This window comes from Bos taurus, chromosome 7 (assembly GCF_002263795.3).
Source record: "Bos taurus isolate L1 Dominette 01449 registration number 42190680 breed Hereford chromosome 7, ARS-UCD2.0, whole genome shotgun sequence".
Taxonomy (NCBI): domain Eukaryota; kingdom Metazoa; phylum Chordata; class Mammalia; order Artiodactyla; family Bovidae; genus Bos; species Bos taurus.
The window spans coordinates 43,271,652-43,295,638 of record NC_037334.1 but is presented as its reverse complement, the minus strand read 5'-3'; the positions used below and the strand labels follow the sequence as shown (position 1 = coordinate 43,295,638).

Genomic DNA, 23,987 nt, shown 5'->3' with positions numbered 1-23,987 from the left:
CTCCTCAATATATAAAAAGCTCCAACAAATCAACAACAAAAGTAAGTGTTCAGGGGAGTAAAGGGAGTTTTCTCATCATTATCATCATCATCACCATCATTGCTGTGACTTAGAAAGCCACCAAATCCTCCATGCAAAGACCCTTCAAGTCTCAGAGTTCTGGTTTCAAGACCCTCTGCTGTGCAGCCCCAGACCAGCCAGGCTCCTCTCTATGGGGCTTGGTTTAGGAAATGGAAACACTGAGCCCCACACAGGAGGTTCCTTAGAATTTCAGCAAGCTTGGTTATTCGGATCCTTGAAGGACGGTTGCTGGTTTCACAACTCTCACCAGAAAAGAAGGAAATGTTCCAGGCTGTGGGCAGAGTTGGCCCCTGGCAGAGACAGCACGAGCTAGTCTGAGGCTGCAACTCTGGCGCATCGCTCCCTCGCTGTGCAAACTTGGTGAAAGCACTTGACCTTTCTGTGCCTCTGTTTACCCCATCAGTAACATGGGGACAGCAACAATTCCAACAGCCTTGGGTTTCTCTAGGACTGCATGAGTCCCACACACCCTGGGGCGTGTGGCTGGGGGAAGTGACCGACACGGGAGCACAGCTGTGACAGGCCAATCCCAGGGCCCCACAGTGGACAGGAGCCACTGAAGTCACCTAAGGAATAATCCCCTACCAGCTGCTTTGACCTCCGGGGAAGCACAGGGTCCAGCCTGGCCTAGACCCCGGAAACAACTTCCACATGGACCCTGTTTCCCACTTTGCTCTGTGTTCAAGGCCTGATGGTTCCTGCAGCTGCTATCATATCACCACAAACTTAGTGGCCTAGAATCATGTGCCCGGGCTTCCCCAGTGTTCACTGGTTAAGAATTCACCTTGCAATGCATGAGACACTGGCTTGATCCCTGCTCTGGGAAGAGCCCACAAGCCATGGAGCAACTAAGCCCATGCACAACTACTGAGCTTGTGCTCTAGAGCCTGCTCAGCAACAAGAGAAGCCACCGCGATAAGAAGCCCCCACACTGCAATTGAAGAGTAGCCCCCACTTACCACAACAGGAGAAAGCCCACGCAGCAATGAAGACCCAGCACAGCCAAAAATTAATTAATTAAAAAAATTCACATCTGCTTGCCTGGTTGGTGAGCCTCTCTGTGATGAGATCCAGGTGCCTGAATGCCATGTTTCTTTCCAAACCAGCTGGTTCTACCCTCACCCTGCCACTTTCAAGGCTGTGCCTCAGTTTCCTTGTTAGTACCACGGGTGATAACAATCAGTCAGTTAGTTAGTTCAGTCGCTCAGTCGTGTCTGACTCTTTGCGACCCCATGAATCGCAGCACACCAGGCCTCCCTGTCTATCACCAACTCCCGGAGTTCACTCAGACTCACGTCCATCGAGTCTGTGATGCCATCCAGCCATCTCATCCTCTGTCGTCCCCTTCTTCTCCTGCTCCCAATCCCTCCCAGCATCAGGGTCTTTTCCAATGAGTCAACTCTTCGCATGAGGTGGCCAAAATACTGGAGTTTCAGCTTTAGCATCATTCCTTCCAAAGAAATCCCAGGGCTGATCTCCTTCAGAATGGACTGGTTGGATCTCCTTGCAGTCCAAGGGACTCTCAAGAGTCTTCTCCAACACCACAGTTCAAAAACATCAATTCTTCAGCACTCAGCCTTCTTCACAGTCCAACTCTCACATCCATACATGACCACAGGAAAAACCATAGCTTTGACTAGACGGACCTTTGTTGGCAAAGTAATGTCTCTGCTTTTGAATATGCTATCTAGGTTGGTCATAACTTTCCTTCCAAGGAGTAAGCGTCTTTTAATTTCATGGCTGCAGTCACCATCTGCAGTGATTTTGGAGCCCCCCCAAAAAAAGTCTGACACTGTTTCCACTGTTTCCCCATCTATTTCCCATGAGGTGATGGGACCAGATGCCATGATCTTCGTTTTCTGAATGTTGAGCTTTAAGCCAACTTTTTCACTCTCCTCTTTCACTTTCATCAAGAGGCTTTTTAGTTCCTCTTCACTTTCTGCCATAAGGGTGGTGTCATCTGCATATCTGAGGTTATTGATATTTCTCCCGGCAATCTTGATTCTAGCTTGTGCAGCATAGTAATTAACACAGGGGACTGAGGCTGGCTAAATATAGCCCCACAACAACCCTGTCCTCATTTTGGGGCCTGTGGACATGTCACCTCATGGGGCAGAGGAGACTTTGCAGGTGAGATTAAGTTAAGGCCCCTGAGATGGGAAAAAGCCATGACAAACCTAGACAGCGTATTAAAAAGCAGAGACATCACTTTGCTGACAAAGGTCTGTCTAGTCAAAGCTATGGTTTTTCCAGTAGTCATGTATGGAAGTGAGAGTTGAACCATAAAGAAAGCTGAGTGCCAAAGAATTGATGCTTTCAAACTGGAGTTGGAGAAGACTCTTGAGAGTCCCTTGGAGAGCAAGGAGATCAAACCAGTCAATCCTAAAGGAAATCAACCCTGAATATCCATTAGAAGGGCTGATACTGAAGCTGAAGCTCCAATACTTTGGCCACATGATTCGAATAGCTGACTCATTGGAAAAGTCCCTGATGCTGGGAAAGATTGAGGGCAGGAGGAGAAGGGGACGACAGAGGATGAGATGGTTAGATAGCATCACTGACTCAATGGACATGAATCTGTGCAAACTCCAGGAGATAGTGAAGGACAGAGGACGCTGGCCTGCTGCTGCAGTCTATGGGGTCACAGTCAGACATGACTGAGCCACTGAACAGCAACAACCTGAGATGGGAACGACCCTGGATTCCCCAGGGGGCCCAGTGTCATCACAGGGTCCTTATAAAAGGCAGAGGGGAGGATCAGAGGCAGACAGACAGGAGATGCTGCGCTGCTGGCTGTGAGGATGGAGGGAGGAGCTGCAAGTCAGGGATGTGGCTCCTCTAGAAGCTGGAAAAGGGGGGAGCCAGTGCTCCCCAGGAGCCTCCAAAGGGACCAACCCTGCCCACCCCTGGATTCAGCTCCATGAGCCCATGTTGGAATTCTAACCTGCCTCCCAGACCTCTCATTGCGTCTCCACATTAGCGGGGCCTCAGCAAAGCCTCCCCAGGGCAGCACAGGGTCTCTGACCTATATGTCCATAGGCTCACCAAGGCCCTGCCACCCCCTCCCTGCTCTGAGGCCTCCTTGGCTCCCCAGTGCCCACAGGAGGAGCCCCTGCCCCTTGGCCCCACCTTTGAGGACCTGAACTAACCCGATTAGCTTGGTGTTATCTGACCGCCAGGCCCTGTGCTTCCGTTGTGAGCCCAGATCAGCGGATCTACACCGTCAACCGGGAGAAACGTCAGCACCAAGGGTGTGGGGGCCTTTGTCACATTACGCTCCACCTCTAGCACCTACTAGAGGCTGGTATACAGTAGGTGCTCAAAAATGCAGCAAAGGCAGCAGGAATCACAGGGCTTTCTGGGGCTGGGATTGCACATGGGGAGACTGAGGCCGGAGGCAGTGACCAGCAGGGCTGAGGCGGGACTGCCTCCATCTGGTGAGCTGGCCCCCAACCCGGAGGGGTGGCCAAGGCTGCAGTGCTGCCGGCTGCTTAGCATTTTCTGGTGAAGGTTACTGGTTACTTGGTTTCTGGGTGAACAACAGGGCCCTGGAGCCCTCACACCCCTCCACTGCTGGTCTCCTGGGCAATTATGATTGTCATCAACAACCCCAATGCAGGAGAATCATTGGGTTTTCTAAAGTGCTGGCTCAGAACCGGCCGTTGCTGGCGGGGCCTCCGACCACAGGCCACAGCCCCATTTCCCTTTTCCTGGACGTTGGGAGGGGTGCGGCCCACTGAGCTCTCCAGGGACACACCTGCCTGTGACAGCCATGGGGCCTGGGGTGGGGGACTGGGGCCGCCTGCTGCTGACTGTGACCGCTGTCCTGACACTGCCCATGAGGCCCCCAGGTGAGGACCCCCAAGTATTCCACCCAAGCCTGCCAGAGGCCCACAGGGACCCACCCAGGAAGCCCCAGCCCCCTGCATGGCTGCTTCTCTCGGGTCGCAGTTTGGGGGCGGGCAAGAGGCCCAGTCCCAGCCCCAGGTTTTAGGGAGTCTGGCTCCCCACTCTGCAAACTCCAGGGTCTTCTCTTTCCATCTCTGTCTCTCCTGCCTCCCCCCAGCCTGACCCCCTCCCCATCCTGCCCCACCCCTGACAGGCCACCCACCCTGCCTGCAGGCTCCTGGGGGGCACAGATCATTGGGGGCCACGAGGTGACCCCCCACTCCCGGCCCTATATGGCATCCGTGAAGTTCCAGGGCCAGCACCACTGCGGGGGCTTCCTGCTGAGGGCCCGCTGGGTTGTGTCGGCTGCCCACTGCTTCAGCGGCCGGTGAGCCTGGGATGAGGGCATGTACTGGTGTGGGCAGGGGGGTGGAGGGGGGCTTGTGCAGATGGGCCTCTCAGCTGGGCAGGGGGAGTTAACAGAGAAAAAGGGGCAGGAGAAGTAGGGAAGGACCGGCAGCCATGACCATAAGCAGAGGTTACAACCGTTGCATTCATCCTGAGTGTGTGCTTGCATGCATACTAAGTCGCTTCAGTCGTGTCTGACTCTTTGAGACTCCACGGATTGTAGCCCATCAGGCTCCTCTGTCCATGGGATTCTCCAGGCAGGAATACTGGAGCGGGTTGCCATGCCCTTCTCCAGGGGATCATCCCAACCCAGGGATCGAATCGCAGTCTTTCACGTCTCCTGCATTGGCAGGCGGGTTCTTTACCACTAGCGCCATCTGGGAAGCCCTCATTCTGAGTATATTGATACAATAATTACTAACATTAATATTGAAATTATTAGAGGCAATGCTATAATCCAGATGGGAATTAGAATAAATATAATGAGTGTTATATTCATTTGAAGTATAATGTTATAATAAGTATTCAAATTAATAGTGCAGCAGGACTCCCCTGGTGATCCGGTGGTTAGGACTCCACACTTTCACTGCAGGGGCCATGGGTTTGATCCCTGGTTGGGGGACTAAGATGCCACATCTAATATGGAGTGGTCAAAAAAAAAATATATATATATATATATTGCAGCAATTGGAGTTAATACCATAATTGAGACGGGAGGGTGATCAACTCAACATTTATCATCACAAGCTGGCAGGAGGATGGCATGGGCTTACTTCCCAGGAGGCGAGAGACTGAGCCTGTGTGAGACAGCCCTCACCTCAGCCTTGCTCACATTCCCCGCCCATTCCCCCCACAGAGACCCCGGGACAGGCCTGGTAGTGCTGGGGGCCCATGCCTTGCGCACCAAGGAGGCCACACAGCAGGTGTTCAGCATCTCCGCTGTCATCACGCACCCAGACTACCAGCCCACCACGCACACCAGTGACATCTGTCTGCTGCAGGTGACCCATTGCGTGGGGATCGGGCCCTCGGTGCAGGTCGGACCTGTCCCTACCCCTCCCCTTACCATGGCCTGACTTGTTTAAAAACAGCTGTTAGGCGCCTGTGAGTCAAGTCACTCCCTCCACTGCCCTCTGGAACACCCACCCAGCCCGCTTGGCCTGCTGCTTGCTGAGCAGTCAGCACCCCAACAGGCTCTGACCCCCGGGCCTTTGCGCTGGCTGTGGCCCTGCCCAGCCCATGTTCCCCAGACTCCATGTGGCTTTCAGGTCTTTGCTCAGTTGTCCCCTTCTCAGGCAGCCTCCCTTAATGACCTCCAGTTCTCGGCTGCCCCTGGCTCCCCCCTTCTCACCCCATCCCCTCTTCTGTGTCCAGCACCACCCACACCTTCTGGAAGCACCTGTACCACTGGTTCCACCTCTGCCCTTGAGGGCGGGGATTTTTATCTCGTCTGTGGTGAGTTGTGGTACACAGCAGATGCTCCACATTCACGTTGAAACAGTGAGACTGTAGGGCCATCAAAGACCCTGATCCCTGCCCCCTCAGGCCCTCCAGGGGGTTTCCTCCCTCCCCGCACATGTGCCTCTATTTGGACCTCACATGGCCCTTCCTGCTTGGGGGACCACCCTTCCCACAGCCCCCACCTGGGGGGCCCCAAATTCAACCCCAGGGACTACGGAGCTGCCATTTAAAGGGAGAATATCCCCAAACTGCCCTTGAAATGGGTGAAAATCAAACAGAGGGGACATTCAACACAACAAAAATGAAACCCTGGGAACAGGAGGGTCTAGGGTGTGGGGTTTTCTTGGCAAAATATAATGTAGGCAGCCAGTGTTGGCAGCCAAAGCTGGCATATGAATTCTGCTCCTCTGTGAAACCCCGTAGCCTGGAACCCCTGCTCTAATTCACCTAGCCCACTGTGCAGACGGGGAAACTGAGGCCAGGGGTGATCAGGGATGCACCCAAGATCAGGGAGTGAACACCCAAACCAGGGGTCCCAGTTGTTCATTCCATAACTGCTGATTGAGTGCCATCTGTGTGCCAGGAAACCATGAATACACAGCCATGAACATACAGCCCTGGCCTGGCTCCCTCTGAACTCCCAGTCTAACTAGGTGGCAGCTGAGTAAATCAGCCTTGACAGGAGCACATGGGAGCCCAGAGGAGGCACCTGTCCTAGACTGGCAGTCTGGGAGGACTTCCTGAAAGTGGTGTCTAAGCTGAGTCCTAAAAGCTGGATAGGAAAGGTGCCCCCAGCAGGGGGTACAGTGTTACAGTGTGAGCAAGTGTGCAGGTGGGAGGAGGGGAGGGCCAAACTAATGGGCCAAGAGGTTTTTTATCCCCGTGTCCTAAGGGCAATGGGCATGGAGGAGAGCTCAGAGCAGGGAAAAAGATGCTGGTTAGCAGGACCCCTGGGCAGCTGCGGGGGCGAGACTGGAAGCATGGAGGCTGGTGAGGTCTGATGAGCAGGGGCCCAAGGTGACAGAAGCAGCCGGGCCCTCTGACAGCCTAACAACAGCTGCAACTGACTTCTCTCCACAAGGACAGGAAGAGACGAGGAAAGGTAGACAGGAAGGGGTGGCAGGGGGCGGCTGCAGGCAGGCCTAACCTCCCTGCACCTCCCGCCCCTGCAGCTGAACAGCTCTGCCACCCTGGGTCCTGCAGTGGGACTACTGGGGCTGCCGCGGAGGGGCGCCAGGCCTCCCCGGGCCGGGACACGCTGCAAGGTGGCTGGCTGGGGCTCCGTGTCCGACTTCGAGGAACTGCCGCCTGGGCTGATGGAAGCTGAGGTCCGCGTGCTGGAGCTGGACGCCTGCAACAGCTCCTGGAAGGGGCAGCTGAGCCCTGCCATGCTCTGCACCCACAGTGGGGACCGCCGGCGACGTGGCTTCTGCTCGGTGAGATGTTCACTCTCAGTCCTGCCTGCTTGCTGTGTAGGGAAACTGAGGCCCTCAGAGAGGTCAGAGCTGGTCAGAGAGCTTGGGCAACTAAGTCCCTGCTCACCTTTAACCAGTTGGTGAGGCCTGGGAAGGGGAGGGAGCCCCCAGGGTCACAGGGCTGCCATGTATGGCTGCATAGGTTGTGCACTGCACAAAGGACTACAGATTTGTGTCTTTAAAAGCAGTGTCCAGATCTCAAGGAAGACGCTTCTGCTCCTAAGCCTTTGTATGGATTAATGGCAAACCTGGGCCTGATGCCCAGGGAGAAACACAGCCCAGACTGGGATCAGGGGAGTGTCTTTTGTTCTAGCCAAAGTGCGTGGTTCAGATTCTAGAGCCCAACTGCCCGGGTCCACATCCAGATGAGCCACTTCTTACACATATGGTTTTGGAAAAGTCATCTCACTTCTCAGGAGCTCACTTTCTCCGTCTGTAAAATGGTCACACCAATAGGACATATTTCTTTGGGTCAGAGCTGATTCCAGGTGAAAATTAGGGTGATAGGTCTGGGGAGAGGAGGAAGCAGGGACTTTAGGGTGAGTATTCAGGAAGGCCTCTCTGAGGACAGTACTTTCGAGACTTGGAGGAGCCTTGAGAATGTCTGAGGGGAGACATGCCAGGCAGACAGACCAGTCACAGGGCTGCTGTGTAGTCGCGCAGGTTGTGCATTGCACAAGGAGCTATAGACTTGTGTGGTATACAAGGAGTGTCCAGCAGGGGGCAGTAATGGGTCTCAAGGATAGGCAAAAGCCTAGAGGTTGGAGCTTGGGCTTTCCAGGTGGCACTTGTGGTAAAGAACCCCCCTGCCAATGCAGGAGATATGAGACGTGGCTTCGATCCCTGAGTCAGGAAGATCCCCTGGAGGAGGGCACAGCAACCCACTTCAGTATTCTTGCCTGGAGAATCTCATGAACAGAGGAGCCTGGAGAGCTATAGTCCATAGGGTTGCAAAGAGTTGGACAAGGCTGAAGCAACTTAGCACACAGAGGTTGGAGCTCAGTTTGCTGCAGAAACAGCTGGCATGTCTGGCTGGAACCAAATGAGTTCGGGGAGAGGAGAGCAGATGAGTGATGGGGGCTGGCTTCTCTAGGCCCTAAAGGCTGAGATGATGTGTTTAGTCTTTGCTCTAAGAGCACTGGGGAGCCATGGTCCCAGCCCAAGCTCTGGGGACTGTCCATGGGACATAAAAGGGTTTTGAGGTAGAGAAGGTCCAGATCAGATCTACATATATTAGCTTCTTTAAGGAAAGTGAGGCCCAGCAAGGGACCCCTGACCTCACCTTTGCCTCCACCCTCAGGCGGACTCTGGAGGACCCCTGGTATGCAGAAATCGGGCCTATGGCCTCGTCTCCTTCTCTGGCCTCTGGTGTGGGGATCCCAAGACACCCGATGTGTACACACAGGTGTCCGCCTTCGTGACTTGGATCAGGGACGTGATTCGGCATGGCCAGCGTGGCCCCCAGCCCAGGACCACGGGGGGCCGGCAGGCGTTGTCTGAACCACAGTAGCACCGGGTACACCACCAAGATGGCAAACGATACAAATAGCTCTGGCCTGGAAAACTCTGAGGCTGGAGCAGAGGGTCCATGAGCCCTTAAACTCCAGGAAGCCTGGTGTCAGGGCAGGTAGGGGGCATCAGTTCCCAACTAAAGGGCAAAATAACAATAAAGTGTTAACTGACTCACAGATATGATGGTCTGCCCTCAAGGTCCACCCACATGCCCTTCAGCTTCTCCTTGGCCTCTGAATGGTCAAGGCTCCAGCTCTGCCACCCTCTCTCTGAGGGACCCTGAGCCACAGGACCTGGACTCCTCACCACCCTCCCTCCCGCTCCCCACACTGACCCCCCTGGAGTTTCCCATCTGCGCCTCACAGCCCAGGCTGGGGACAGCCTCCCGGCCTCCTTGGCCCCTGCCTAGAAAGCCATTCCTCTGCCCTCCGGCCAGACCCATTCACAGATGGGGAAACCAAGGCTGGGAGAGAGTGGGGTCTCAGGTTGGCCTACCTCCGTGTTAAGCCTGATCCTCGAAAAGAACTTCAGGCAAATGGTGCCTGGCTGGCAGCAAGGCTGGGTGAGCCCCAGCCCAGTGCTTTTACTAATCATGTCAGTGTCATTAGGGCACCTCCAACCCTTCCAGGCCAAACCGCCATTTCTGGACCCTAAACCAAGTGGCCTCTTGGGGCTTCCCTAAGCCACCAAGACCCCGTTCCTTTCCTCCCCTTCCCCATAAAGGCCAAGACTCTCCCACCCAACCCCATGCCACCTGCCTCAGTTCTATGCCTGCTACTGCCCACAGCTGAAGCTGGATGCTGAGGCCCAGAAGTAGGCAGCACCTGCCCCAAGAACATGCACTTGTGTCTCTTCTGGATGCTTTCAGAAACCCCCACAGCACCCCAGGCTGGTAACCCCCTCCCAAAGTGGGGGGACACAGAGGTTCAGAGAGAGGAGAGCAAAACAAGGTCTGAACACCCACAGTGGCTTTTTCAGTGTTTATTTCTTTGGCAGGTAAGGCAGGACCCCAGGGCGGGGGAGATTGCCCTGTTGGCGGGCTTGGGCGAACCCACTACTAAAGGGCACTTTTCTGGGTGTCACAGGTAAGGCACTTCCTGGAGGCAGGGAAGGACATGGATGAGCACCACCATCTTGGGGAGCTGTGCTCCTGCCCCACTGGACGCCCCTCCCCCTCTGGGTCTGCACCTCTGGCCTACAGATGGGCATGGGGAGGTGACAAAGAGCAACAGTCCAGGTGGCAGGAGGAAACCCAGCTGGCAGGCAAGGAGGGTTCAGCTGGGAACTGGGCCTAGAGGCCAGGGCAAGATACAGGGAACGCCACCTGTGGATAGGGTAGCAGGCACCGGTGTGCCCCTCAGACACACGGCTCCAGGATGCCAGGTATGCAGCAGGTCTTGGCATATACGCCCCACCCTGGGCCAGTGGGTGAGCAGGGCCTCACAGGCCCCACCGGGTCCCTCCCACCTGACATGGTGCCTGCTTTGTTCTAGCAGATGCCTCTCCACGCCCAAGGCCTGTGTCAGGAGGCACAGATGGCACCCCCATCCCCCAGGGACATGCTGGGAAATGGGTGAGGAAGGGGGAAGGTAAGTCCCTTGGTCACCCTGGGACTGGTGGCGGACAGTGGTTGCTTCCTTGATCTGTCTGCGGTCTGGGCATGTTCTGAAGCTCATCTATTCACACCCAGGCTGTGAACCCCCTCTCACCCCCTGGTCCCTGTTCTAGAAGGCCAGGGTACCTCCTCATTAATTGCTGGCAGGAAATCCCTAGACCTCTTGGTGGCAGCGACAATTAACAGAGTGATCCCCAAGGGAGCATAAGTTTGAGGTCCTCCTGGGCAATAGGGTACCTGGGGTGGGGGCTGGGGGGTCTGGGCACCCACCCACCAGCCTGCTCCCAGGCTTCTTTTCCCCAGTCCTTCCAAGATATCGTCGAGGGGCACCAGGGCTCCCACAGTGGTCCCTGTCCAGGTTCTGGGGGTGTCCGTTGGACATAAATAGACTCTGCTGTGGCAATAAATAAAAAGGGGAAGCCTTGAACGCCAGGCCCAGGCCGGTCCCGCAGGCTCACACAAAGTTCTCCTCCTCCTCGGACTCAGGATCTAACGGCTCGGGGGTGCCTGCAGAGTGGGAGGGACCAAAAGAGAAATGCGGGCGCGGAGAGGGGCTGGGGGCTAGACCCCCCCGCTGCTCCCCTCTGCGTGCCGCACCTGCACAGCTGCCCGGGTGGCGCACGCCGATGGAGCGGCCCAGGAAGCAGGTGGCCTGGCGGAGATGGCAGGAGGACAGGTAGGTGACGTTGTTGTTGCCACAGAGTTCCTGGCCGGGGCTGGATGGTGCGGGGCAGGGCGCCGCGCGACACACCACGCAGTGCGCGCTGCCGGTCTGATCCACCACACACGACTGTGGCCGCAGGCAAACCACGTGGGCGCAAGATTCTGCAGGTGGGGCGTGGGGACAGGTAAAAAGCGCGACTCCGGACAGGGCGGGGTCTTCAGGCCCCAGCCCCTTGCTGCACCAGAAGCCACACCCCTTCCAATGTCCCGCCCACTCACTGGTCCCACCTTTAGACCCGCCCCTTGGTGTACCGAAGTCACACCCCTTCCACGAACCACGCCACGCCCCAGATCTACGGTCAATCTTTCCCCACTTTGCGCCAATAAGTTCCTCTGACTCTCATACTCGTATTTCTCACCCCATAGGGGCCCCAGAAGCCCCCTTTCCAAACTTGTACCCTACTCTTCCCCATTCCCGATCCCACAAGACCTGAGCTTGTGATACTCTCTTGGGACTATAGGTCCCGCCCACGAGCTCACACCTAGGCCCCGCCTACCATGGGCCGCACCCAAATCTACGAGACCTGTAATAAGCACCCTGGATTATAGACCCCGCCCCTTCCTGCCAGTGACCCACCCCCAAGCGCTGCGGCAGCGGCCTCTAACAGGATGCTCAGGCCCGGGGGCCCCGCCCCTCCCCAAGGCTCCGCCCCAACGTACTGCGGCAGCGACCACGGTACATCACGCGCAGGTCCGGGTGGCCGCGACAGCGCGCGGCGCGCAACTCGCACTCGTCGCGGTAGGTGGCGCCGTCAGAGCCGCAGACCTGCAGGCGCGCCGGGAGCCCCGTGCAATCGGGCGCGCACTCGCAGCGCGGACGGCCCCCCAGCATGCGGCAGGCCTTGCCGGGGCCGCACTCCACGCCCTCGCACGAATCTGTGGACAGAGGACACGCACGCGTGGGCTGCGGCGCATGGCCGAGGCCGGAGGTCCTCCGAGGCCCAGCGCCCTCGCTCCCTGTTCCGACGGATAAAGGCCGGACCGGAGCGAGGGGCGGTCCGAAGAAGGGGCTCACGGGGGAGGAAACTGAATTGGGGTCTCGGGGAATTTCAGCCACTCCAGAGTGGACTAGGACTCGACGCTTTTCGCGGGACGGGCCTCTGTCGGGGTGCAGGGCTCAGTGTGGGCGGAAGCGAGGGGTCTCTGTCGGGAATCTGGGGGTCTGGGAGGAACAGGCTTCACCCCCAGTCCGGCTCTCGCTCCGCAGCTGGGCCACCCGCTCAGGCTGACGTCTGTTCCCTGATTTACGCGCGTTTCTGGGAAGGCCGGCGGGGGACCGGCTGCGTCAGCCCGGGGGGCTCCACCCCGTCCAGGCGCGGGGCTGGGGAGGATGGGCAGCGTCTGTTCCTCCCGCCTGCCAGGACCTCCCCTGAAGAGGCGTCGGGGAGGGCGGGGTGTTGGCCTGGTCTGAGGTTCATTTCCTGAGGAGGGGGCCTCGCACAGCTCGAGCCCTCGAAACAGGGTTACCGCCCCCCGCAACCCCATTTCTCAGGTAGGGAAATAAATCTCTCTCTGGCTCCTCGCCCCCACTCCGGCCCCACGAAAGCCTGATTTTCGCCTCCCAGGCCCAGTACAGCCTCCCACCTGCCCCCACAAGGTGGTGCCCTTTTGTCATCATTTTACCAAAGGGGCCTCCCAGGTGGCGCTAGTGGTAAAGAAACTGCCTGCCAACGCTGGAGACACAGGAAATGCAGGTTTGATCCCTGGGTCGGGAAGATCCCTTGGAGTAGGAAATGGTCATCCACTCCAGTATTCTTGCCTGGAGAATCCCATGTACAGAGGAGCTTGGCGGGCTACAGACCACAGGGCCGCAGAGTCCGACATAATTGAGCAACTGAACAAATATATATATATATATATATATATATATACATACACACACACACACACACACACACACACCAAAGTGGGAAACTGAGGCCCCATCACAGCTGTGAATTGAGGAGAGCCAGGGCACCTAAGCGTGAGAACTCCAGGCCAGACCAGATGGACCCCCCAGCTCCATGATTTGTGGGTCTGGGTCTGTCTCTGAGCTCGAGTTGAAGTTTCAGCCTCAGTTGCCCTGAGTCTAACAGTGAGGCTAATCCGGAACTCCACCCTACAGGGTGAGCATACAGTGATGGAAGCTCCTTTAGAAGCCAGCCAGAGCCCCTCATGTCTCCCTGCCAGGGCATGTGGACTGCACCTGGGTGCCTCCTGTGCTGCCCGCCCACACGCACATCTGGAAACGCTCCCCCGGGTGGCTTCACGCATGCTAGAACAGAAGTGGCAGGGCTGAGTTCCTGTCGCCAGGGCCAGATGAGGTGGGGGGAGGGCATCCTGGACCATGTCAGGCCTGGGCCAGGCACTTTTTGAAGTCTGTCCTCCTCCTAAAACCCAGAGGGGCTTCTGGAGGGAGCCAGGGCACATGGCAGTTGAGTTCAGGACCACCCAGCCAGGCTGATCTGGTATTAATCACATCCCAGCCGGCCAGCCAGGCTCCTCGGCTTGGCCTGCAGGTCTGCAGCCCTCAGTTCCAGCTTCCATCCAGCACCTCTGTCCTGACTCCACCCACTCGGGTCTGATCCCAGGCCATGGTCTCCGTGCTCCCCCTTCCCCACCCGCCCCACCATGGTCTCTCCAGCTGGCAAACTCCTAATCATCCAACAACACCCTGGTTTCCAGAGCCCACCTCCTTCAAGTCATGTCCCCATGCGCCCTCTGGGTCCTTGCAGGTTCAGTCTTGCACAGGGGGCTGAGAGGGTCTCCAACGAGACTATGTCTTGACCTATTCATTCACTGTGCTTAAAAGAGCTCCTAGTCTCTCATGGAGGAGGCAGCATTTCACAGAACACAGTCCAGAAGGCAAATGCTTGTTAAACATACAGCTGTGGCCCTAACCACAGACCCTGGAACCTGCGAGGTTAAGGGCAGATGAGTGTTTGGGAACACTGAGTGTGGGGTCACAAACCCTAATGGCCAGTCAGGGAGAATCCACCTTTCTAGGAGCTAGGTGTGCCTGTCTATCCACCATGTGGAGTGAAGGTGGGCAAGGCTACCAGGGCAGAGGGCTCCCCCTGAGTGAGACCCTAGAGGCTGGAAACCAAACTGGGGAATCCTTTCTGCAGGAGGCTGAGGGCCTGGGAGCCCGAAGGCCCCCAAACCCTCTCTGAGTCTGGGATCCCCTTGCCAGCAGCCTCAACCTCCCGCATGCCCCCAGACAGGAAGCTCACTCTTGCCTGTGCCGCCTCTGACCAAGAGACCACGGCCTTCTGCTGACGCACAGGGTCTCACCTTTGCAGGGGAGGCAGTGGACGAGGCCTAGGAAGCCCAGGAGGCTGATCTTGTTCCCCGGGTGGGTGAAGTTGGACCAGGCGGTGTCGATGTTGCCAGAGGCACAGCATTCAGCCTGGCTCACATCCGTCTTCAGCACCAGGCTGCAGGTGGCCTCTCGGCCCTGCTGGAGCCAGCAGACACCACCTGTGGACAGAGGGGCAGTTCCTACAGGGCCAGAGGTGCCCCCAGGTGCTCCTTTCCACACCCAAGCCTTGGCCTGCCAGGCAGCTGCTGGCCCATGGGGATGCATACAGTTGGTGCTCAGTAACTGCAAAGGGGATGATCCACCTCCCACCTGGGAGGGAGGGATAGAGAACCACACAGGTGTCCCGGCTCCAGCTGCAGATTCTTCTGGGATCCTTCCTCTGGGCTCCGGCCCCCATACGGCTCTATTGCCAACCCCCTCCCCTCCCGGCAAGCTCTCCCCATGGCTCCAGGCCCCCAGCCCAGGCCTGGCATCCTGCCCGACCAGTCAAACACCCGGAGCTGGACGTGTCAGGGTCAGTGGGCCCTAGAGCCGCCTCTCCCGCCTCTGCCCTCTGTCTAGACAGCGCCCGAGGGCATGCGGAGCCCCCTCGCCTGGCAGCCCCCCCTCGCCTGGCCCGCCTCTTACTCACTCCAACTTGGGAACATTCCCCTTGCATGAGCTCACTGTCTCCCCGGGGACGCGGCCTTCGGGGAGGGGGCTTGGCTCTCCCCTCAGTGCAGGGGTGGGGTGGGGCTGCAGGGTGGGGTGGGGGGGACAGATGGCCCTCAGTTTCTGCACCGTTAAGTGGGGGCAGGAGTGGCCGGGGCCCCCATCCCAGGAGCTCCCAGGCACTGCTGAGCTCCGAGGGACCAGCTCAGTTCGGGGAGCTCGGCATCTTTGCTCCCCTTATAAAAGGGGAAACTGAGGCCCAGAGTTGGGGTGTGACTTCCCTGGCGTCTCCACAACTGGCAGATACGAGATTCTAACAAGTCTGCCTGCGCCAGACCCAGCGAAGATCTGAGACCCGGGCTGGAGATCCTGAGTCCAACCACCCAGCCCTGCCTCTCTGGGGCACTGGGACCCGGAAAGTCCAGGTTCATATCCGCTTTGCCCCGTACAAGCTGTCTGACCCTTTGCCTCAGTTTTCCCATCTGGAAACCGGGCATAAGAGTGCTCACACTGTAGGGCTGCTGCGTGGATTCCAGGAGGGAGGCGGCAGACCCTGAGCACTCAGTAACTGTCAGCAGCCCTGGGGACTAGTTCTTGATAATAAATTGTGAGGAGTCACATCTGCTCGCCTGACCTCCTGGTGACCCTCCTTTAGGTCTTTTAGGGCTGGGGGAGGGGAGCCCCAAGCATTCCCACATTCAACCTGCAGTGGCCATGGGTCACCACGGGTCACTGCTCTCTGCCCCCAGCTGCCACCGCCGCCTCGCCCCCCGACCTATCCCCCGGCCCGCATTCCCGGCAGGCCCACGTGGGTGGCCCGCCCCGCCCGCCCCTTCCGGCCGCCCCACTCACCCGGCGCGGGGTCCCCCGAACCCAGGGAGCCCACGAAGCCCACGGCCCATGCCAGGGCCCCCCAGGGCAGCGGCCATAGTGGCCCCGGCGCCCGGGGACGCATGGCGAACGCAGACACGGCGGCGACCCCCGCGTCGGACGCGCGGGCAGCTGGCGGACGGGCGGCAGAGAGGGCGGCGGCGGCACCACTTCCAGCGCGCGGCCGGCGCGCCCTATAAAGGTCCCGCGGGCTGCGGGCGGGGCGGGGCGGGCCAGCCGGGGCGGGGCGCGGGGACGGCGGGGCTCGGGGCAGTGTCGCTCGCGATGTGGGCGGCAGCTGATGAGGGGCGGGGGCCCCACCCGGGAGCCGGGCCCGTGGCTTCGAGTTCGAGGTGTCGCCGTGCGTTTGGGAGACGAGTTGGCCAGTGACCCACGAAGAGTGCGTCTGCTGAGCCTTGCGCATCGTGGTCTGCATGTGATGGCTGGCGTGGCCCCAGTGTGCTCTGGGCTCGTAGCCTGACCTCCCCGTCCCCTCCCACACACCCGGGGACCTCAGCCCCAGCCACTCCCTAATCCAACCCTCCAGGCCACCCGCCTGGCCACCTGGCCCCTGGAGCCGGTGGGCACAGCTGGGTGTGAGCACGTGGGGGGGGGGAGGGGCTGTGGAGAGGAGACAGATACAGACACACCAGTGGTCCCAACAACATGCCAACAGCAATAATCATACTGCAAATCTTCCAGAGTGCCTACTGTGTGCCTGGCCTTTGCCCCTCCTCCTACCCTGAGCCTGCAACAACCCCTTAGGTGGCCTGAATAATCTGCCTGCTCCTCCTCTCCAAGGGTCAGTGCTCTCTGTCCTTTGCCACCTGGAATCCTGGTTTCCCAAAATGCACGATGGGCTGGGAAGCACGCAGCCCCCTGGGGCCTCAGTGCAGAAGGATGCTTTTCCTACTCTGGGCTGATCCTTTCAGTCCTTGGGGCCCCAGAAAATTGTCAGGGCACTTCCACATCTCATGGACCCTGTGCAGCCCCTCTACACAGTTTGTGTTTGTGTTTCTGGGGAATAATTAGTGACAGTCTCCTGGAGGCAAAGACGTTTGAGGGTACTGGGGCAACAGGTTAACTAAGGCAGACCTACTCCCATCCTCAGTGAGCTCGTGTGGTCTGTCCAGGTCATAGACAGACAAATTAATGTGTAACTTTAAGGAGTAGAAAATGCTTTTAGGAAAAACAAACGATTGAGAGCTGTTGGTTATCTCCCAGGGCCACCTATGCCTCATCGCCCCCCATTCCTGCATCTGCCCCCTCCCCAGGTGTAGAAGCAGGACCCCATAAAGCCACACCCCTCTTCTGCATGCACGAGATCTGTGGCCAACACCACACCCAGACCCTGTCCTCCACCTTAGCTGCCTGGCCTGACCCATGTCTCCCAGCCAATGCCAGGGGAGACATTACTTCAGAGCAGCACTGAGGGAGGGCACCAGCCGTCTTGACCTGGCCTTGGCCTCTGACCATCCAAGGGGGTTCTCTCCTGGTTGGGAAATGGGGCACGAATGAGACCCTGTGTTCTTAACAAGGGTGTGCGGGGGCTGCACAGGGTGACCTTGGCCGAGACCTGACCCTACCATGGCTCAGCCACCCAGTCCTGAGCTGTACAAATAAAAGGGCCATTGTTGGCCTGGCGTGGGTTCGAAACCGAGGCCAGCAGCCCGTGGCCTTCTGCTTCCCAGTCTGGCGTGTCTCCCGAACCCAGAAGCTCTGTACTGCATGACCTTAAGGAGGTCATGGCCTTCTTCACGGAGCCCCTCTTTCCAGTATCTCCCATTGTGCCCTCTTCTCTACCCTGACCCAGCCTGCAGCAGCTTCCTACCCTAGCCGCCTGCCCTAAGGTTTCCTGGCCCACACCCATCCTAACTCCCCATGGTCCCAACTTACTACCCCCAGCGAAACTGACAGAAACAATCCGCTAATCAGATCTGTGATGTAAGATGCCAACCTGACCCAGCCCAGGGAGACAGGGCAGACTTCTCAGAAGGAGAGAATGTTTATGTTGAATTAGATTGAACTGTATGAGGGAAGGGGGGATGGAAACTGAAGTCATGGGATGTTTGTGCTACAAGTAAAGAAAGCCTGAATACAGCCCTCTGAGACATGTGGGTTTGCAGACCCTGTGAATATGTCACCTTCCATGGCAAAAGGACTTTGCACATAGGAGTAAGTTGAGGCCCTTCAGATGGGAGATGATGATCCTGGGTTAACCAAGTGGGCCCAGTGTAATGACAGCATCCTTTAAAGTGGAGACCCTCCCCACTGTGGTCGGAGAGATGCAACATGAGGAGGACTAGACCTGCCATTTTCAGCTTTGAAGATGGAGGAAGGGGCCTCCAGCCAAGGAATGTGGGCAGCCTCCAGAAGCTGGAAAGGGCAAGGAACAGATTCTCCCCTGGAGCCTCTGGAAAGGAACACGGCTCTGCCAATACCTTGATTTCAGCTCAGAGACCTGTGTTGGACTTCTGAGCTCTGGAAATGGAAGAGAAAAAAAAATCTGTGTTGTTTTAAGCCACCAAGTTTGCGTCAATTTGTGACAGCCGCTAATACAAAGGGGTTCAGTGTTGCAATGATACGATCCCTACCTGGCTGGAGAAAAACAGGGGGGTGAACACACACATGTGAAGACAGTGGAGGACAGAGACCCCGGGAGCAGGGAGGTTGTGGGGTCTCCGAGGAGGTGACTCTAAGGCCTGGACAGAGGAGGAGGCATCTCGTGGAAGTGCAGTCCAGTCTGTGCCACCCTGGCCAGGCCACATGTGACCACTCTGTGCCTCTATGCTCTCAACTGTAAAATGGGCACAGATCCCAGTACCACAGATTCTAGTCAGGACGCCAGGCACAGTGCTTGGTGCACGGGAGAGGCATGACATGGGTGCAGAGATTATTACCTAAGGAATAGGTAAGTATTTTACCATTCAGAACGAGGAAGGCATCCACTTTACAGAGGGGTCAACTGAGGTTGGAGAAAGGAAAGTGAATTTCTGGGGGTCTCCATTCCCACAGGGTCGGGAATGGAGTCAGTACCAGGCAAACAAGATTCCAGGACCCGAACAATCAGGGTGCATCCCCAGGTTGTGGGACTCCTCAGGTCCCAGAGCCGGGTTTTCCTTTGGGGAATCACCTGCACTCCCAACTCAAAAGCCCCCAAGAGTGGCCCCAACCCAGGCCTGACCACTTAGAATCATCTGACATTTAGCAACAGGAAGAGTCAGCTCTGAGACATTAGCTTGAAAAGGACCACCCACTTCTTGCCTGAGCTGGAGGGGTGTGAGCCTGGGGCTGCAGATGGCTTCTGCCAATGTCCAGGGAGATGCCAGCTCAGTGGGACACTGAACCAAGAGAGGCAGTAGTAATGCCCTGTGGTGTTATTGGAGGTCCTTGATCCAGCTGTGCCTGAACTCCTCTTCACCATAAGATAAAGCTGATCTAAGCAGCATTTCTGTCCCTTGCAGGGAACAAAACCAGCTTACAATAATCCTGCTTATATCTTATTTAGGCAAAGGCTTTCGAATCCAGAGCAGCAGGTTCTGTAGGGGCTGTGGGAATCACACCACGCTGCTGTACCAACCACTGCCTCCAGGATGGCCTGGTAAAGAATGCTCAGGGTCATTGGATCCCATATTACTCAAGCCAGAAGAATGCTTGTGATAGACCCCACATCATCTTAGCCTGTGCAACCCTTGGACTAGACCTGAAACTCTGCAGGCTGTGGGAAGCAAGGTCTTGCTGGTTCCCTAGTGGGACATATGATGATAACCAAGGGGTTTCCTGGTGACTCAGACAGTAAAGAATCTGCCTGCAATGCAGGAGTGGCATTGATCCCTGGGTAGGAAAGATCCCCTGAAGAAGGAAATGGCAACCCACTCCAGTATTCTTGCTTGGAGAACCCCATGGGCAGAGGAGCCTGGCACGTTATAGTCCATGGGGTCACAAAGAGTTGGACACAACTGAGTGACTAATACTTCACACAAGACAACACTGAAGACTCGGCCATGGCAGATAGCATAGGAGAACTCTGAATAGAGCTGGGTATTGTAACGTCCAAACCATTTGTGTGGTCCCTGCTCCAAATGCCACCCAGGGCTCCCCATAGCCCCTGGATGGAGTCTAGGCTTGTCGGCCTAGGTTTGAAGCCCTTCCTTCAGAGACAACTCAATTCTTGCCCCTTCCCTTAGCTACTTTCCCACGTTGCCCCCTTAATGTCCCCACGCCATCCTCTTCCCTATGAAAGAACAACAGGATTTTACGCAGGAATCTGGCGGCCACGTTTGACCCAGAAGGCCGGACCTGCCCTCAGCTTGGAGGCGAATCCTGATTGGCTGAACAGGGTTGAAGTGATGTCAGGCACAACCATGTGATCCAGCACTTGCCAATGGCAGGAGGGATAGCCTACTGGGGCGAGACTTCAGGGAAATACGGAAATGCTCAGGCGGCCTGTGTCTGGAGGTGACCATGTAATAGCTTGACGTATGAGTTTCCTGTTTGCTGCTTTAACAAAGTGTCGTAAATTTAACTGCTTAAAATAGCACAGACTTATTATTTACTGTTCTGGAAATTAGCAGTCTGACAGGAGTCTTAATGAGCTAAAATGTCAGACGTATATGGGGGCCTTTATTCTGCACATCACAGTGCTCAATATTGTTGAGTGTCTGACTTTGCAGACATTTGTTGCCGTATCCCGGCTGTGTTCTTGCGCCTGGCACACGGTCGATACCAGCATCTGTGATTGAAGGATTGCATGGTGATCTCCATCCCTGCCAGGCTGAGAGGTGGTGCAACCCCACCTCCTTTGAGGGAGGCAGAGCAGCCTTGATAAAGCTATGAAAGCTTAATTACCCAATTTGGTAAACGTGCTGCTTCTTCAGATGAGAGAGTGGCCTAGCTTTAGAAGTACACCTGGTCGTGCTTGGGATAAAGCGGCTGGGGGCAGCAAGTTTGCCCAAAATTCCACACAGACACATAGAGCAAAAAAAGTTCGCCACTGGTGTACCCGAGTCAAGGACGCGTGGGACCCTTTGTACTATTCTTGAAACACTTCTGGAAGTTAGAAATTGTTTAAAATAACAACTTTTGAGCAGCATTCAAGAGAGGTTGCTCAAGAGAGAGAGGATGGAGGTATCCATCTCCCCCACTGGCTTCACAGGTCCTGGTCCTGACGACTTAGTCCTGATAGATTCCTTGAGCAGGTGGAAATGAAGGAAGTTTGACCTAAGAGGATGGTGGCTTGACCCCAGGAGAATAGATTGAAGGGCATCTGAGGTTCTGGGGCTGCCAGGTCCTGGGTATGGGTGACTCAGGGGTCTAAAATTAAAAATATAACACACAAACCAACAAATACAAATAATAAAAAGGACATAAGTCAAAATATGTAAATAAAAGGTTGAAAAGCAAGCAAAAAAAATGCTTAAGCAGATAGCAGTGTATTCATGCCGGTTGAAATAATGCCCCGTGGGGCGGTGGCCTCCCTGGGAAGTGGGTGACAGAACTGCTTTCTCCAGCTCTAGCGTTCCCAAAGCTCCCTCCCAGAGGCTGGATTTGAACCCAAGTCAGTGACTAGGGGGCGAAATAGTCCTGTGCTGAGGGGTTACTTCCTAATGCACTTTCAAAGACTATTCAAGAAAATGCTGAGAACCCATCAGGAGGCACCCCACAATCAGAGAGCCCTGGGGTGGCCAGGCCTCCCATCACACATCTGTCCCACCAGTGGCAGCAGCAAGGTGCCCACTGGTCATAAATGGATGCATGAGGCCCCAGAACATCAGCACCTCTGGATCACATGCAGATACCGGCCTGATTACCTGAATTTGGATGTCCCAGTCCCAGGGTAACCAGCAGGGCAAGGAGCCCAGACCCAGAGGTCCAATGGTTGTGTCTGCTGTGTGACCGTGTTTGAGCCTCAGTCTACTGCAATGCAGGAGACTTGGGTTCGATCCTGGGTTGGGAAGATCCCCTGGAGAAGGGAAAGGCTAACCACTCCAGTATTCTGGCTTGGAGAATTCCATGGACCATATAGTTAATGGGCTTGCCAAAAGTCAAACAGGACTGAGTGACTTTCACTTTCACTTTCACATCTGTAAAACAAGAGTCTTCATTGCTCCCACATCCTGATGCTTGTGTGAGGATTAAACATCTGGCTGGTACATCCTAAGCGCTTAGTTTTATAAGATACAAAACACCATATTCTTGTTCCCATTGCATTCCCAGCACCCTACTCTGGCCTGGAACACAGCAGGCACTCACTAATTGTTCTTTTATTCAAGAATCTATTGAGCACCTACTATATTCTGGGTATTGGCTTCACATATTAGGAGATACCACTGATAACTCCTGGATCTGGGGGTGGCTGAGCTGGGGAGAGAAGGAAGAGGGCACTGGGCTCCCCCAGGACAGGATCAGAGCACCCTTCTGAGAAGCAGCAAAAGAGAAAGGATGGTGGGAATGGGACTCCCAGCAGAGGGCATGACCAGGCAAAGGTCCTGAGGGGGGTTGCAGTTCGGCCCACTCATGGGGGCCAATAAGACTGCACTGGGCTGGGGATAGGTGCCAGAAGGGTAGATGAACTCAGGAAGGCCATATGGCCCACAGGAACCTCAAGCATAATCCAATCTCAAACCCTCAAGAGGAAGTTTCTGCCACCTGCCCAGAGAGGTTAAGTGAGTTGCCCAGGGCCACATAGCCAGTGTGACTTGGTCGGATTTGAATGCTGTGAGCCCACTGACTCCAAGGCCTCTTGGGTGGTACTTCATAAATTTTTGCAGGATGGGGAATTCCCTGGCAGTTCAGTAGTTAGAACTAGGTGGTCTCACTGCTCTGGGCCCAGGTTCAATCCCTGGTTGGGGAACTAAGATCCCATAAGTCAAAAGGAAAAGAAAAAACAAACCAAACAAAAAAAAACAAAATGAAACTTCTGTAGGATGAATGAATCAATGAATGTATGTCTGGTGTGAAACAAGTCAGGAGCTAGGCAGTAAAGGTCTGAAGCAAAGGGCCCCTCCCTATACCCCTCAGGGGAGGGTTGGGTGGAGGCAAATTGGGGAGGGGGGTGTCTTTTACCCCAGCAACAGGGCTTGTTTCCCAGCAACAGGGCTGGGGCGCTCTCTGGTGGTCAGAGCAGGAATGCCTCGGAATCACCTCTGAGCTTTGAGGGGTGCAAGATGGTGGCTGGCAGACAAGTCCCTATTCCCTGCCTCTTGACATTTAAGACCCTTTATGCACAGGTTCCAATTTGTAATTCTTTGACACTCTGGCTCCAATACTCCCAACTCTCAGCAGGAATCCCACCTCCATCTAACTCCTATTCATTACTCAAAGTCCTGGCTCTAAGGTCCTGTCCTGTGGGAAGTTCTGTCTCTCCAGGCAGAGCCAAGGGTACCCTAGGGGCTCATCCCCTGGCTCAGTCCCGTGGGGCTGGGGCGTCTGCAGCCTGCTCTGTGTCCTCCAGTCATGGAGTATTTCAGAAAACCACTTTCATTTCCTGTCTGTGGTTTCCTCTGCTATGTCCTTGCACCCCAGCAGAGTCTGGCATGCAACAGGAGTTTCATGAATGTTTGTCTAGTGGGTAAGGAAATAAGCATATAATTGTCCTGAAACTAACTTCAGAAATGATCCTGGCCTGATTAATTTTGAGAGGAGGGGTAGGTTTTTTGCCCTCTCCTCACCCTGAGGCATCATGGAAACAAGGCCACACCTCGCTCAGAGTCTTTTATGCCAAGTGTCACACTGAGGCATGGGAGAGCAGGCCTCCTTGATCCAGGAATGGGTCTTCTGTCTGCATGCATTCGAAGAATGTTTATGTAAAGCTTGTGTGCCAGGCCCTGTTGTGAGTCCAGATGGGAACAAGATACAAAAATCCATTTTGTTGTGGAACTGACCCTACAGTTTATCATATGGACCTAAGCGCTGTTGCGGAACATGCCTCAATAGGTGGACATTTGAACAGACTTGAAAGGTGTGGGGGAAGAAAGCCATGTGGGTATCTAGGCAACGGTGC

General features: G+C 56.0%; 2 protein-coding genes across 2 annotated transcripts; one reads left to right on the top strand and one right to left on the bottom strand.

Annotated features, from left to right (window-relative positions):
• The first annotated feature begins 3,828 nt into the window (after positions 1-3,828).
• PRSS57 (serine protease 57) lies at positions 3,829-8,999 on the top strand. Its single transcript, NM_001302942.2, has 5 exons — positions 3,829-3,932; positions 4,204-4,357; positions 5,234-5,378; positions 7,011-7,274; positions 8,614-8,999. Exons 1-5 carry the CDS (start codon positions 3,854-3,856, stop codon positions 8,821-8,823), a joined length of 852 nt encoding a protein of 283 aa, NP_001289871.1. The 5' UTR covers positions 3,829-3,853; the 3' UTR covers positions 8,824-8,999.
• Positions 9,000-9,791: 792 nt separating this feature from the next.
• On the bottom strand, positions 9,792-16,145 carry FSTL3 (follistatin like 3). Its single transcript, NM_001075710.2, is given in 5 exon segments — positions 9,792-10,947; positions 11,038-11,265; positions 11,824-12,039; positions 14,437-14,622; positions 15,968-16,145. Coding segments are annotated over 5 exon segments (786 nt in total). The 5' UTR covers positions 16,071-16,145; the 3' UTR covers positions 9,792-10,894.
• Positions 16,146-23,987: the final 7,842 nt, after the last annotated feature.

Bases quoted from the DNA above. Each gene is read 5' to 3' on its own strand.
- PRSS57 (NM_001302942.2), top strand. From the start codon at position 3,854: ATGGGGCCTGGGGTGGGGGACTGGGGCCGCCTGCTGCTGACTGTGACC. The intron at 5,379-7,010 runs GTGACCCATTGC...CCGCCCCTGCAG, and splicing joins GTGACATCTGTCTGCTGCAG to CTGAACAGCTCTGCCACCCT. The intron at 7,275-8,613 runs GTGAGATGTTCA...CTCCACCCTCAG, and splicing joins GGCGACGTGGCTTCTGCTCG to GCGGACTCTGGAGGACCCCT.